Source organism: Gigantopelta aegis, chromosome 8 (assembly GCF_016097555.1).
Source record: "Gigantopelta aegis isolate Gae_Host chromosome 8, Gae_host_genome, whole genome shotgun sequence".
In the NCBI taxonomy this organism is placed as follows: domain Eukaryota; kingdom Metazoa; phylum Mollusca; class Gastropoda; order Neomphalida; family Peltospiridae; genus Gigantopelta; species Gigantopelta aegis.
Window position 1 is genome coordinate 54,405,654 of NC_054706.1, and position 14,889 is coordinate 54,420,542.

Below are 14,889 nucleotides of genomic sequence, written 5' to 3' on the forward strand. Positions count from 1 at the left end.
TCCTGACGTGACGCGTTAAGTATTACGTAACCACCAGCTCGCCAGAGGGCGTACTCACTGAGATGGTACAAAATGGCTGCGCCTGTTATATATAATAGCCGTCACATTTAACCGTTTTATTAATTAACTATACGATTATATGTGTCGATATTAAGCAATAATGTGCATTATATATCGTTGAATATGCATACCAGGCTAAATGCCTTAATTGTCCTCTCCTTTAAGATTGTTTCTAATGTAAAATTATCTGGAGAATCCAAATCTGGTAAGTAAAATATTATAAAATAAATGGATGTGGTTGACTTTAGCCATTTTATGAGGATACCGTCACACTAAAAATATGACACTCCCATAATACACACTATGAATCTGTGTACAGCAGCCATGTAATTGAAGGCAATATTCTTTTTATTGGTGTTTTTGTTTTACCACTAACAAAGTACAACATTGAATGATTCACTTTAATAAAAAGATTTTTTTTATATAGATATAGGTGAAATTAGAAAACAGAATCAATTTGTAATTCCGTTACCGAAAACAAACAAAAAGTTAGATTATATTGTTCATATATATGTAATCAAAGAATCAACTCGTATTCTCCGAGTAAATGTTAATGAACATAATCATGCACATTTACTTTCAAATTCATGCATTATTAGTAAAATTATAGCTGTCAACATAATGTAATTCCATTACCATAGGTTTGTAATTCCGTTGCCGTCTTTGGTATATTTTGTCAAGAAGCACTTTAGTATAAACCTACGTAGTACTAAAATGTTGCACTCTTATCCATATAGTCATATACATCAAGTGATGTACCAATAGGAAGATATACTCTTTTTTTTTTAATCCACACTGTAATACATGTAGTACTAGTAGTGGCACCAAATGCATCTGAGGAACACCCATAGCAAATATAAGTCATACATTAACAATATAGAAATTAAGAAAATCTTATCAACTTTAACCAAGCAGTATTATTTAAAAGCTTATGCTGACTAAAAATCTGCAAATTCATGACAAATAATAAAAACTTACTAATATTATATCGGGCTCGAAATATGAAGTAAAATATGGCTCACCATTATTATTTTTTAAAAATTGCAGGCCAAAAGAAACATGGACAGCGCATGGTGTATGTAGGGTTTGGGACAGTGTGTGAAAAATTAGGACCTTTGAGATGTATTTTAGAGCATTATAACTAGGGATGGGACGATTATTCGATATTACCGAAAACCGCGGTTTTAGGGCCCTGGTTCGGTGCACCATTTCACAATTTGCAAACCACAGGAAATTTCGATTTTTCATAAAAAAAAACCCAAATTTTAATGATACATGTATAAATGTTTCTGCACCTTGCTGATAATCCCAATGACCATAAAAGTATTCTGGCCAATCACAGCATTTGATTCTTTTAAACTTGACATGTTTGCATGGGAGATAGACCTGTGAAAGGTGACGTTCAGATCCTGCCTGGGACCATAAAACTTGTAACCTCCCAAAATAGGGAGGGACTGACCTCAGTGATTAATCCGCCGAGAGAATAAACATTTTAAGTACATGTATGTTTCATCCCAGTCGTCAAAATTTTAAAAAAGTAACCACGTCTTAACTTCAAGAATTATAAAATGGTGACCAATATTTCAATCATATTAAAACGATTCAACATCGCTAATTTCTGTAAATTTTTATTGGGGATGAAATCGTCCGCTGATCCTGAGCTACAATGTACACAAACACCTTTGCACATTGTTTTTTTTTTTTTGTAAATAAATCTTTGCACATTTTTTTTTTTTCACTTTTAGTATGAGCAAAAAATAAAACAAAAATAATAACTAGTTAATGTGCATGTACTTGTGCTTGCTCATCTTTATTTTTATTTTTTTTAAATCGGTGATACCTTTTTATGTAATTTGTGTCGAGTTAAATAATCAACAGTAGGCCTATATATTATGTATACATTTGTGCTTATATCAAATAATCCATCAAGGATTTGACATTATCAAAATAATAATAAACATTACAGAAATATGTCTTGACAAAAATGATGTCCGTTTTGCATAATTCCGTTACCAGACTTTAATTAAGTACCCACTACACCTTGCAGTAGGGAGTCTCACTTGTGCCCATAACAAGCACTAGTGCAGCACTAGTGTATTACATAGTTATATCATTATGATAATTTTTCTTATGTGGACTAGCTGAGTTTAATGCCTGAAATATCTCTCCAACTCGTAATTCCGTTACCGTGGAATTGCCCATGTATAGTTATGGCCCTTGAACTTAGAAGATATGAAAATTTGTTTTCCCCTGACTTTTTTTTTTCCAGAAGGCCTTGAGATATTAACCTGAAATTTTGTGTATAGCTTTATCATGTACTGTTACAGATTATGTTTGACTTTTATGGCAATTTACCTATTTTTGACAAGTTATGGCACTTAACATAGGAGATGTGAAAATTCGTTTTCCAGACTTTTGTTTTGCAATACCTGAAAATATTGAGGTGAAATTTTGTATATACCTTTATTATGTACTGTTACTGATCAAGTTTAACTTTCATGGTGATTTACCTACTTTTCACAGATGTTTGGCCCTTGAATTTAGGAGATAAGAACAATTGTTGGGTCAGGTAGGGGACGTGTATTGCTTTAGCATTACTCTCAAAATGCTTGTTGTCAATATGCGAACTACAGAAAACCCCGGGTTGCCACTAACAGTGTTTCTGCAATAGGGTAAAATGGTTATGGCATCATACCCACATTTTTTGGCAGATTTTTTTTAAAGTTAACTTTTTAACAAAATTAATTAATATTATCATTACTGTATGATTTTGTTAACCCTAACCCTAAACATAACCCATTTTCTTTCTTGGGAGGTCCCCCATACCCCCTGTTAACTGTGGTTGGCATTCAACTCTATAGTGCCATACCCAAAAATTTCTTTCTGGTAGAAACACTGACTGTGGTTTAGCCCTGATCATATGTTCCCTAGGTTGATCTAGAAATCAACAATAAAACAGCTGATCATACTATATTACATGTACTTAAGAAATAAACATGCATGTAATGTATTACTTTACTTTATTAGTGTGTCTATATCCAAAAGAGGTTCAGGCACGTTATGTATTAAAATACAGCAAAACCCTTTTAAATTGGACATCCAGGGAACTAAGCAAAATGGTAGCAAGCAGCAAATGCTGCTCAAAATACACAAAATGCTTCATGATAATCACGGGGCGGGACATAGCACAGTGGTAAAACTCTCGCTTGATGCGCAGTCAGTTTGGGATCGATCCCCATCGGTGGACCCATTGGGCTTTTTCTCGTTCCAGCCAGCTACTGAACAACGACTGGTATATCAAAGGCCGTTGTATGTACTATCCTGTCTGTGGGATGGTGCATATAAAAGAGCCCTTGCTGCCAATAAAAAAAGAGTAGCCCATGGAAGTGGCAACAGCAGGGTTTCTCTCTTAGTATCTGTGTGGTCCTTAAAGGGACAGATCCTAGTTTTTAAATACTAAGACATAGTTTTCACCCAGACTCTATGGACACTAAGTTTGGTTAATTTACAAACATATAACAAATTTGGATACAACAGAGTGAAACAAGAGTCTGTGACGTTGAAATACCCTTAAAAATAGACTAAAATGTGACTCCATAACAGTTACTTCTCAGACGCACATGCATTTTTAAAATGTGAAGAGAAAAAGCATTTCGTGGTATTAGGAACACCAGGATAACCAGAAACATTTTGGTTGTATGGAAATGGATAATCTAAACAATAAAATATAAGTAATGTTTGGATTTCAGGGATCATAAACAGCTCTAATAGTGAAAAATATGCTTTAGTGTTTAAAAACTAGAGTATGTCCCTTTAACCATATGTGTTGAATGTGTTGTTAAATAAAACATTTCCTTCCTTCCTGGTAATCATCTTCACAAGCATCTTGCTTTCCACTTTATTTTTTAACAATTAATCACTTTATTTGCCACAGCTGTAATCAGTCTTTGTCTGAAACAATATATACATTTCGCAAGAAATGGTCGCAATGTGAAATAACATTAACAGTATACAATTTGTATATAATACAATATATATATATATATATATACACACACACACACACACACACACACAGGATAGAACATACCAAGGCATTTAATATACCAGTCATGGTGCACTGGCTGGAATGAGAAATAGCTCAATGGTCCCACCGATGGGGATGGATCACAGACCACCCTTAAATACTAATTATATTATTATTAATCAAAGTGCATTCACACTCAATCTAATCGATTGGTACCTGCTTCATTTACAAAATGTTATAAAACCAAGTAGACTTGATTATTTGAAGTTATTCCTTTAATTGAATGACTAAAGGCTGATGTTCAAAAGCAATACACATCTACAGAGTTAGCTGATATCTGTAACTCAGATAATATGTGACACTGTCGGCTCGCAACGAGATCAAGAATGCCAAATGGCTGTGTGTACTGCCATCATGCTTCGGCATCTGTGATTATGTAATGTCATTGTAAAGTTGTGTTTTTAGACGTCGAGTGCACATTTGTTCCTAATTTGCTGTCGGTGTCGGAAGGTGTGAATTCTGGTGTAATGGACAGAATAACATTGGTGTATGTTCATTCCCAACAATTTGTGGTCGGATGGTATAAATGTCGTAGTAACAACGGTCATTGTAACGAGGTCTGATTGTGTGTGTGTGTGTGTGTGTGTGTGTGTGTATATATATATATATATATATATATATATATATATATATATATATATATATATATATATATATATATATATATATATATATATCAAAAGCTTGATCTCAATCTTATTTCAACAGTCAGTCAGTTAATCACTTTGTTTACCACAGCTGTAATCAGCCTTCAACTGAAACAGAATATACAGTTGAGTATTATAATTTTGAGACCCAAAGGTTTAACTTGATCGGAAGGATTATACTTTGAAACTGACCACAATAAAAATGTTAATTACCTGTACGTAAATATGTCAAATGAAAGTAAAATCCACTGGAACACTGCTGATATAATAATAAACATCGTTCCAAACACACTTCCCCTAAAATTTATGGCATCCGGTTGAGTATTGTAAAGTCGAGAGTAAACACAGTATTACTTTCTATGATGTCACATTCAGTTGAGGTCACTTAAAAGAAATGTTTTGTTTCTAGAATATTTTATCACATTTCTGTGGTATTTGAAACAAACCTCCTTTTTTAACCAACTGACGAAAAGGACAGTAAAATTTAAAAAAACTGACTAATGAAACATCCGAAAATTTTAAATGCTGACATCTGTGGGGAAAAGCTGAAAATCAGTATGGAACATGCAATTCACTGTTCATTATTTTGACTATTAACAGAACAGAACTTTATTTCCACTCAGATCACCATACGGTGATATATGGAATGGATGAAAGGATGTTTAACGACACCCCAGTACGAAAAATACATCGGCTATTGGGTGTCAAACTATGGCAAATGCAAATCTAAAGTGATGATCAACATCAATAATAACAATTCAACAGTTAAACAAAAACTCAGTGTAAAGAACCGTGCAAAAACACAAATATCACAGATAGATACTGACTTTTACTCAATTTGTGCTGTATTGGCCATTCTCTTTTATTCTCAAAGAGAATGTTACACCCCTGCACCACAGTGAGGTTACAGCAGGTGAGTTAAAAACATTTTGTGCAGCTGCAGTAAAAATAAATAGTACAATAAACTATAGAACAGTAGAAAATATCTTATATAACAATAATTTGAAATATATATTTTTCAAACATATCTTTAAAGACAGAGTTAATATCTATAAGATATTTAGTTTTTCACTATTGGACCTACAGTGATGGCAAACAAATTGATCACTCTTTTTTTTGGTGCAGTACCGTACATTAAAAGTAGAATTTCTGGCATTATTACTCACTCTCAAGTGATCTGTCGGTGCTTTATTTGATAAGACTCCCAACTCTGTTAGTATCCATTTAATTACTTTATTGTGGCCTCACAGAGACTGAGAGTCCCTCCTAATTTGTCACATGTCCAAAATCTGTCATTTTTGCCATCCAACCCAAACTATTTTTGTCTACTTCCGTATTTTTGATAATGCTGGACTGGTTTCTGGGTTGAAAACAGGAATTAGTGAAAACAGTTAAAAACTATATAAACAAACATTTTGTTCTCGTTATACCTGTTTGTTTCGCATTGTTTTTGTGAAACTTGTTCATAACCTCCTGGTGTCTCTTCTGTGTATTTATTAGCAAAAACAATGGTTGAAGCGTGAGTGTGCTTTTGAATTTCATAAAAATCGCTCAGTCTCGAACTCAGAATACTCTCGATTGTTCAGTACTCAACCATATATATTTCACAAGAAATGGTCACAATATGAAATAGCATAAACAGTATTATGAGTATACCATTTTTATATAATAGAATATGTACATAAAACAAGAGTCTGACGATGTTGCTTATTTTAATGATAACAAGTTTGTTAATGGAAGACCATGTACAATAATATTTCTTTCAATACTTAGTTCTTAGGTCTCTATAACATACAAGTAAACAGTCATACTCATTCTCTACAGTATTCATATTACTGTACATACGACTGGTATATCAAAGGACGTGGCATGTGCTATCCTGTCTGTGGGATGGTGTATATAAAAGGTCCCTTGCTACTAACGGAAAAATGTAGTGGATTTGCTCTTTAAGACTATGTCAGAATTACCAAATGTTTGACATCCAATAGCCGGTGATTAGTAAATCAATGTGCTCTAGTGGTGGTGTTAAACAAAACAAACTAACACACTGGACAGATTTTTTTTTTTATTTTTTTTTTTTTATCCCACTGCTCTCTTTCCTTTCTATCCTTTGAATTCCATCTCAAATCTTCCCGATCTGGCAACTCCTATCTTTCAACTTCTTTTGCTGTCCACCTCTACATCCCAGTCCTTGTCTCTCCAACTGCGACAGGTGCATGTCTCTTGTGACTATCTGTGCCACTCACCTGCCATTCCCCATCAGCTTTTAGCTATGGAGTGTTCAGTAGTTACTTCTGGCATTGTTAAGAGGCATACTGGACGGATTCTTGGTTCTCTTGGACACATTTTAAATCTCCCACTTTCAATATTAATATTTAACGCACCATATCTAAAATTAAGCAGCGAATTTTCAAAAATATTATCTTGTTTATAACAGTACATTGATAGACGTGAGAATGTAGATAACCTCGCTAACATATTAGGAGTAATGATCTCTTAGGCATTGTTTGATGACTTGGGAAGATAAATATGATCATTTATCGCCATTATTCCAGGCTTCTATAAATACCTAGTTCATAAAGAAGAGATTTCTCATTATGCAGCCCAGTTCTTACAACTGTAATACATACCATTTTAAATCTTAAAGATCTGTACATTTTATACAATAGTTTTGGTTATGAACAATTTTTAGACAATACAAGTGACTAATACAACAGAATTTCTTTACTTAAAACAGAAATTGGCATTTGTCCTAATTCTGCAAAACTAGCAACATTTGATGTTCTAGCTTTTGCATTGAAAATAGTCTTGCAGTAGTTAATTTCAAGTCTAATACATGTAGTATTTATGCTAGCAATTTGGAACCATAGATATATAGGTAGAATCATTCTACAGGGCTTCTAGATTATGGTAGCCCCACTCCCATGGCTAGTGATATTCAATGTTGGGCTAGTAAATAATTACTGTTGCCATGCCCGACGGCTAGTGAATTGTTTTTGGTCAAATGTTGCAGTTAAATATTTTGTAAATATGAATATATCCTGACCCTACCCAACCCCCAATGTTAGTGTTTTTAAGCTATATCTCCCTCTTTAGATGACATATCTGATTATTACTATTATTTAGTAAACTTGTATTAACTTAAAGTAAAGTAGAGCTAGTGAATTTTTAATCATGGCTAGTAAACAAATTTAATCACTGATCCCATGGCTAGTGGATTTAGAAAAAATTCTAGAAGCCCTGCATTCTATCAAAAACAATATTTTTTGTTAATATTAATTGGAACAGACAAAAATAAATTGTACACAGAAAACATATTTTTCGTGTAACAGTACATGTATTCCAAGTACATGGAGAATTTCTCGTTTGCATGAGCGATAAAATATATCAAACATTATCTAGTTACATTTGTCGCAAGTTTTTACAATTGCTGTTAAAAAGTTGCACTAATTAGAAGATTAAATTTAAGACTACTTTCTAGAAATGTTTCTGTTTCTAACATTTGCTTCCAGCTAAAAATTTGATAAACAAAAATTGCTTTTCACACCGTAAAATGAATTTGAAGCCTTAGTATATTCTGTTGACTTGACTCAGATGATCTTAATGTGTACAGATGCATTTTATTTTATGATTATTTTTTTTTACATTGATAGTTTTATCAGTTCCAAATTATTTCATTCAGATGACAACAACGGGTGTACAGATGCCACTGGAAATGCTGCGATTAATGGCGACAGTCAGGAAATGGGGGCAACGTGTCAGGATGAAGAGATGGACGAAGGTAACACTATTTTTTGTAATCTGTTTTTTAGTGCTGTGATATTTTGTATCAATATAGATGATAATCAGATTGTTAACAAATCAGTGTTAGCAGTCGAGGATATTTGGTTGAGTTATCTCTGATTGTTCTTTGTATACTGTCCATTTTTTAAAACAATAATTAGTTTGTCAAGACACAGTGCCAGCAGACCTTTTGGTTGTTTTGAATGGTGTGACATGCTCGCCAAATAAACATGCAGACATTTCATGTCAAATCAATAACTTTTAGAACTCAGTGTCACAGATTGCAATGAAATTTGATTCATTTATAGTAGTCTGTGAGAAAACGTGTGAAGCAAAAATTTAGACTTCTATTATCTCCAATAATCTTCGTGATGGAGGTTGTTTAACTTTTACCTCATTAATGGTACCACCCATTTTCAAACGGTTGTTTATGATAATTAGTTTGATCACCCTCTCATCATTCATTTAACATTTGGTGCAGCAACCATGTTAGCAAACATTTTATTTCACAATGGGCAGGGTTCATGCAGGTCATGAAAATCCAGATAAGTAATGAAATTTGGAAATGCCATTTCTCAGGTCATTGAATTCTGATTTAGGTCATAGAAAGTCACTGAAAATAAATTTGGGTTGACAGTTAATTTTTGTTCATGGAAAATGTAACGAGAAGAGATTTGGGAATTAACATATTAGCATTGTAGTATTGTTACATTATGTAGATGTTTGCAAACAAATTCTTGAAAATCCTTCAAAAAAAAAGATCATGGGAAATGCCTTTAAAAGTCATGGAATTATTGACTGGTTGATAACAAAGTTAATGACCCCTGCATAGAGCACTCAAGTCAGATGATTGTTGGGTTGTCAGTGCCATAGCTAAGAATTTTTGTTTGTGGGGTGGAAGGGCAACTGAGTAGTTAATAGTCTAAAACTCCTTTTCTTTAAGTTTCTATAATGTTTTCAGAACTTTTTTCGGGGTAGGGGGGCAAGTGCCCCCCCTTGCCCCCATGCTAGCTACAGCCCTGGTTGTACTCTGAGTTAGAATTTATATTAGCAGGCCTCGAATTTGGTAAATAAGAAGGCACGGCCATTTGGCCTAGATTCAGGGATGTGAGGGAAACGTGTAAATGAGCTTGTCTATTTCGTCTAAAAAAAACCCCAAAAACATGATGTTCAATACTGTTGACCACACAAAGTTCATTTGCATGTTTTCACGGTTTCAGGTTTATAATGCGTGCCTTATATTATAAGTATGTGCTTTTCCTGTCTGTGGGAAAGTGCATATAAAAGATCCCATGCTGTATTAGGAAAAATGTAGTGGGTTTCCTCTAATGACTGCAGGTCAGAATTACCAAATGTTTTACATCCAACAGCCGATGATTAATTAACCAGTGTTCTCCAGTGGTGTCGTTAAACAAAACAAACTTTTAAAATTTGAAGCCTGTATTAAACGGAACACAGCCCTGAACAAGTTATGACTGATGATGGTACTTTTGTTTCAGATGAGAGTCGATCTGAAGCAACTTTCCAGTACACTGTAGAAAACATCAGCAAGCTGAAAGAAACTTCACTGAGTTCGGCGTGCATGGTTCGGAATTTGCCATGGTAAGAATTTGGTGTACTGTTCAAGTCTTTTAGTCACAGAATAATAACATGATGACTGTGAAAATAAAGTTCTTCATAACTAACTGACATAGTATTTTTTTCATAGCACAACATTCTAAATGTAGCGAAATGTTTGTTAATCATAGATCCAGTTAACTATTTTATTAAACTGGAAAAATAACTATTAAATATGTGGATATGTTACTACTCATACCACCTACTTTTGTGTTTTCTACGAATGTTTGAAGATAATAATTACATGTTTATACATATTCCTTAACAGGGCTCACGCTGTCCAAAACTAAATTCTTTTCAGTGTGAGTCCTGAAAGGATAGAAACAGAGAAACATGGGCAATAACAACTTTATATAATATTAATAAATTATGTATCATACTTTAATGCATTTCTTTTATAGGAAAATAATGGCAATGCCTCGATACAACCAAAATGCAGAAAGGCAGAAAAGCTTGGGATTTTTTCTACAGTGCAATGCGGAATCTGATTCGACGTAAGTAAATTGCACATAATAGCATATGTATCTTCACAGATCTTCTGTAACAAAGAACAGCTTCAAATAGCATATCTATCTTCACGGGTCTTCTGTAACAAAGAACAGCTTCAAATAGCATATCTATCTTCACGGATCTTCTGTAACAAAGAACAGCTTCAAATAGCATATCTATCTTGCACAGATCTTCTATAACGATAAACAGCTTTAAATAGCATGACTATCTTACACAGATTCCTTGCAATATTTAGAGTAAAAGCCAAGCCTGTGTTAAGCAGATACTTTAAAGCCATGTTTTTTAACTGGTGTGTCAAAAGGTTAACCAATATGTGTATTATGGCATTAAAAAAAAAAAAAAAAATCTGAAATGATAAGTGCTTTGATTTTATAATTTTAGATAAATACAATCTTCAAAACTCTCCATTTGTCATAATCGTCTTTCCTATCTTTTGGTTCAGTTTTGTCTTTCAACTGATAATGTTTATTTTTCAAACATATACGCTGACTGTATTTATGATGGAGATTAGCTTATCTTTATGATGATCAACATGCTATTGTTATTTATACTCCATATTATTTACTCCAGACACATCTGAAACCAATTCTGTTTTCATTAACCAATCATACATGTATGTCATTACTTACCATAGTGGGAATAGTTGTTGCCTTTTACTTTACAGAACACTTATAGTAAGACTTAATAATTGTGCTGTGCTCATTAATTTCAGGTCGTGGTCGTGTAATGCCATGGCAGAGCTGAAGATTCTCACCCATTCTAGTGATACTGAACCATTTATACGCAGTAAGTAGTCGCATTTATATGTGATGAACTTGAAGAAGATGGCTTATTAAATTAGTTTTTGTTTCTTCTTTCGTTATTAATTAATTTTAGCCTTTTGAATTGTCTTTAGAAAAAGAAATATCAATTGTGTCTAAACTAATATTTTCAAACTACTTAGCAGGTTTAGGAATTAATTTTCAATGACTGGTTGTTAATTAGTTCCCATGATTTTTCTTGATGGCTTTGATAACAGTCTTTCTGTTTCTGTTTGAGAGTTGGGTGTTTTGTTATATTGCCGTATGCTAGACACAGACTGCCAACTGCCAGCAGAAAATGGGTCAACTCAGTTGCATTGTTATTTCCCCAATTCCCGACTTAAGATGGGTGTGCTCAGATTAACAACTAATGGGTTGTACGACGAGAATCAAGTTGTAAGAGCACTCAGACTAGCAATTGAACTGTCGTAGAAGTAGAAAATTGGCTAACTTTGTCTTGGCAGTTGGTAGTCTGAATCTAGCATTAGTTTATGACATTTCACGTGTTTCATTGCTTTTTTTTTAGGAATACAGCACTTGTTTTACTCAAAGGAAAATGATTGGGGCTTCAGCAATTTTATTTCATGGAATGTAAGTAACAATTTATTATTTTATTAAATATATTTGAGATGGTTAATAATTGTTACACATTAATTTCATTTGCCAGTTTACATTAACCAGGCCCCGTGCTTATAAACCTTAAAGTCTAGACTTGAAATAAAGTCCAGACTTTAACGTCATGGCAACACCATTCAAATAGCATTATGTTAAAGTCTGAACTTTATTAAAGTCTAGACTTCAAGTTTTATAAGCACGGGCCCTGTTACAGATTCTAAATTGAGCAGTCCTGCTCATTTTACTTTTTAAACTTTTATCACTCTGTATTCAAAGTTCTAAAGGAAAAAAATCTTTAAAAGTTTATTAAATCCCTCTGCATTATTTCTTGTATTGATATTATATATTGGAGATAAAAATACAAAGAACTTCATATTTTTGGATTTTTTTTGTCCAATGTGATTTGTTTTCTCTGTTAAATGCACAGGGACATGTATTTTCTATTTTTAATTTGTTTTGTATTTTATTGTTACAACATATTGTGTTTTCATTGTAGGACCTGTTAGATCCAGAAAAAGGTTACGTCAAGGATGACAAAGTTACACTTGAGGTTCATGTGAAGGCCGATGCACCTCATGGTGTCAGGTAAATTGAGGGGGAAAAACCCATCAGAACTAATGGATGTTGTATGTTTAACTGTGATGCATAATTTTTTTTAATTAATGCATTGATTAAATGGAAATTAAGTGAAATGCTCTATATTGAGATGTACACACTGTAGAATAAACAATCCGAAATCAGTAACTTTCACTGTGTTTAAAAAAAGCCTGATAATTTTGTGTGTGAAATAATGTGGTTCTTTTTGACATTCAGACCAGTGCACGATTCTCTACACCATGTTACACATATTAAGCATTAACAAAATCATGTGATGTTGTGGACAATTAGTCTTAAGCATATGCCCATTTCCACATCTGTCTATCCATTAATTTTAACAGATGTTGTTATACAAACAGAGACCGTTCTGAGAGAGCAAATAAATATATATATTTTTTTTTTTCCAGCTGGGATTCCAAGAAACACACTGGTTTTGTTGGTTTGAAAAACCAGGGTGCCACCTGTTACATGAACTCCCTTCTTCAGACCCTGTACTTCACCAGCAAGCTCAGGAATGTAAGTTAATGGTCCCAGGGATAACTCTGGGTGAGCAGAAGATTGCACCAAATTATCCATTAAAATATAAAAAATTGCTGAAACCCACTTATTTTGAAATAAAAAATCAATTATGATGAGAAATTAAAATAAGATGTGCCAATTGTTTTTAAAATTTGCAACTGGCGAATTTGGTGAGTGCTAAAGCTAACTCTGGGTCCGCTGTCGGGCACAACCTGGTATCTGTACACTGGATCTGTCTTTCTGACAGTAGATGTCAACTTTTAGTGGCACGGTGGTTAAATCACTGAATTTAACGCTGATAAAATCTGTGATACATTCACAACACTAGGAATAAGAATCTTTGTTTTATTAGTTGTCATTAGCATCCCTGCTTACCAGTAGTGGTGCCAATTCTTTCTTTTTTTGGTTGTCTTTTAATAATCGGTACAACTCTTGATTCAATGTTGTTGTTTTTTTCCTTCAAGGCTGTATATATGATGCCTACAGAAAGTGATGACAATGCAAAAAGTGTACCATTTGCTCTTCAACGTGTGTTCTATGAACTTCAGTTCAGTGACAAACCTGTTGGAACGAAGAAGCTCACCAAATCATTTGGGCAAGTTACTTAATGTATATCTCAAATTACAGGATAATTTTAATATGCAATTTGACTGAACTAATAGCGCGTTAACTTTGCATTGTTATACTGTAGATCATGAAATTAACAGGTCACCAAATTAATACAGTTAACAGGGGGTCGGACTAAATGCGACATGAAATTAACAGGTCACCAAATTAATAGAGTTAACAGGGTCAGACTAAATGTGACATGAAATTAACAGGTCACCAAATTAATACAGTTAACGGGGTCAGACTAAATGCAACATGAAATTAACAGGTCACCAGATTAACACAGTTAACAGGGGGTCAGACTAAATGCGACATGAAATTAATGCAAGTTGGCTCCTTTGAAATATTGCTTTTGTAGCAACATGCATTTGTACTTCCATTAGTTAAATCTGATGTTCAAATGTTTTTGATGAAGTAAACTCAACTAACTATATAACATATTTGTGTACCCATAAACAGTGACAATGAAGGAACATTTCACAAAGTGGTATGCAATCAGCATTGCAGACAATTTATGAAAAAACTTACCTCACTACAAATATACATTACTGAAGAAAATATTTATTGCCTATCTAAACATTGGTGGAACATATACACATAGAAAGTACCCCCCTCAGTAAACTCCTAATCCATATACCTAATACCAATATACTAACTGCAATTAACAGAAACAAAACTATTTTGAAATCAAAAACCACTAACATAAAGACGAAGGTGAAGTTTGACCTACTTGTAAAAAAATTTTTACCTCCGATGTAAAGGGAATACTGTATAACCGGAAATTTTCGTGGTTTGGGGTATAAAAATATTTCAAGCTTTCTTATTTTCGTCGTTTGCCAAATCTAAATTGAAAGTGATTTTATTTTCGAGTTTTAACAAGTCTAGTTGCAAGAATATTTGTTATTGTTGATTAAAGTTTCACCTCGGCTGCCAGTTGTGCGATACCACCGATGTGTAATGTTAAACAATAGAACACTCAGCTGTAGCCTAATTGGCCACTGTAATACCCGGTATGCTATTCGCCAGACAACTGATCACAGTCTTT

General features: G+C 33.6%; 1 protein-coding gene across 1 annotated transcript in view; it reads left to right on the forward strand.

The window, feature by feature from the left end:
• Positions 1–14,889, forward strand: part of LOC121378308 (ubiquitin carboxyl-terminal hydrolase 7-like) — a 53,577-nt gene that overhangs the window by 9,043 nt on the left and 29,645 nt on the right. The window contains 8 exon segments of the mRNA XM_041506416.1: positions 8,477–8,575; positions 10,077–10,179; positions 10,596–10,688; positions 11,417–11,490; positions 12,031–12,095; positions 12,616–12,704; positions 13,124–13,232; positions 13,700–13,830. Coding sequence (XP_041362350.1) covers positions 8,477–8,575; positions 10,077–10,179; positions 10,596–10,688; positions 11,417–11,490; positions 12,031–12,095; positions 12,616–12,704; positions 13,124–13,232; positions 13,700–13,830 — 763 coding nt within the window.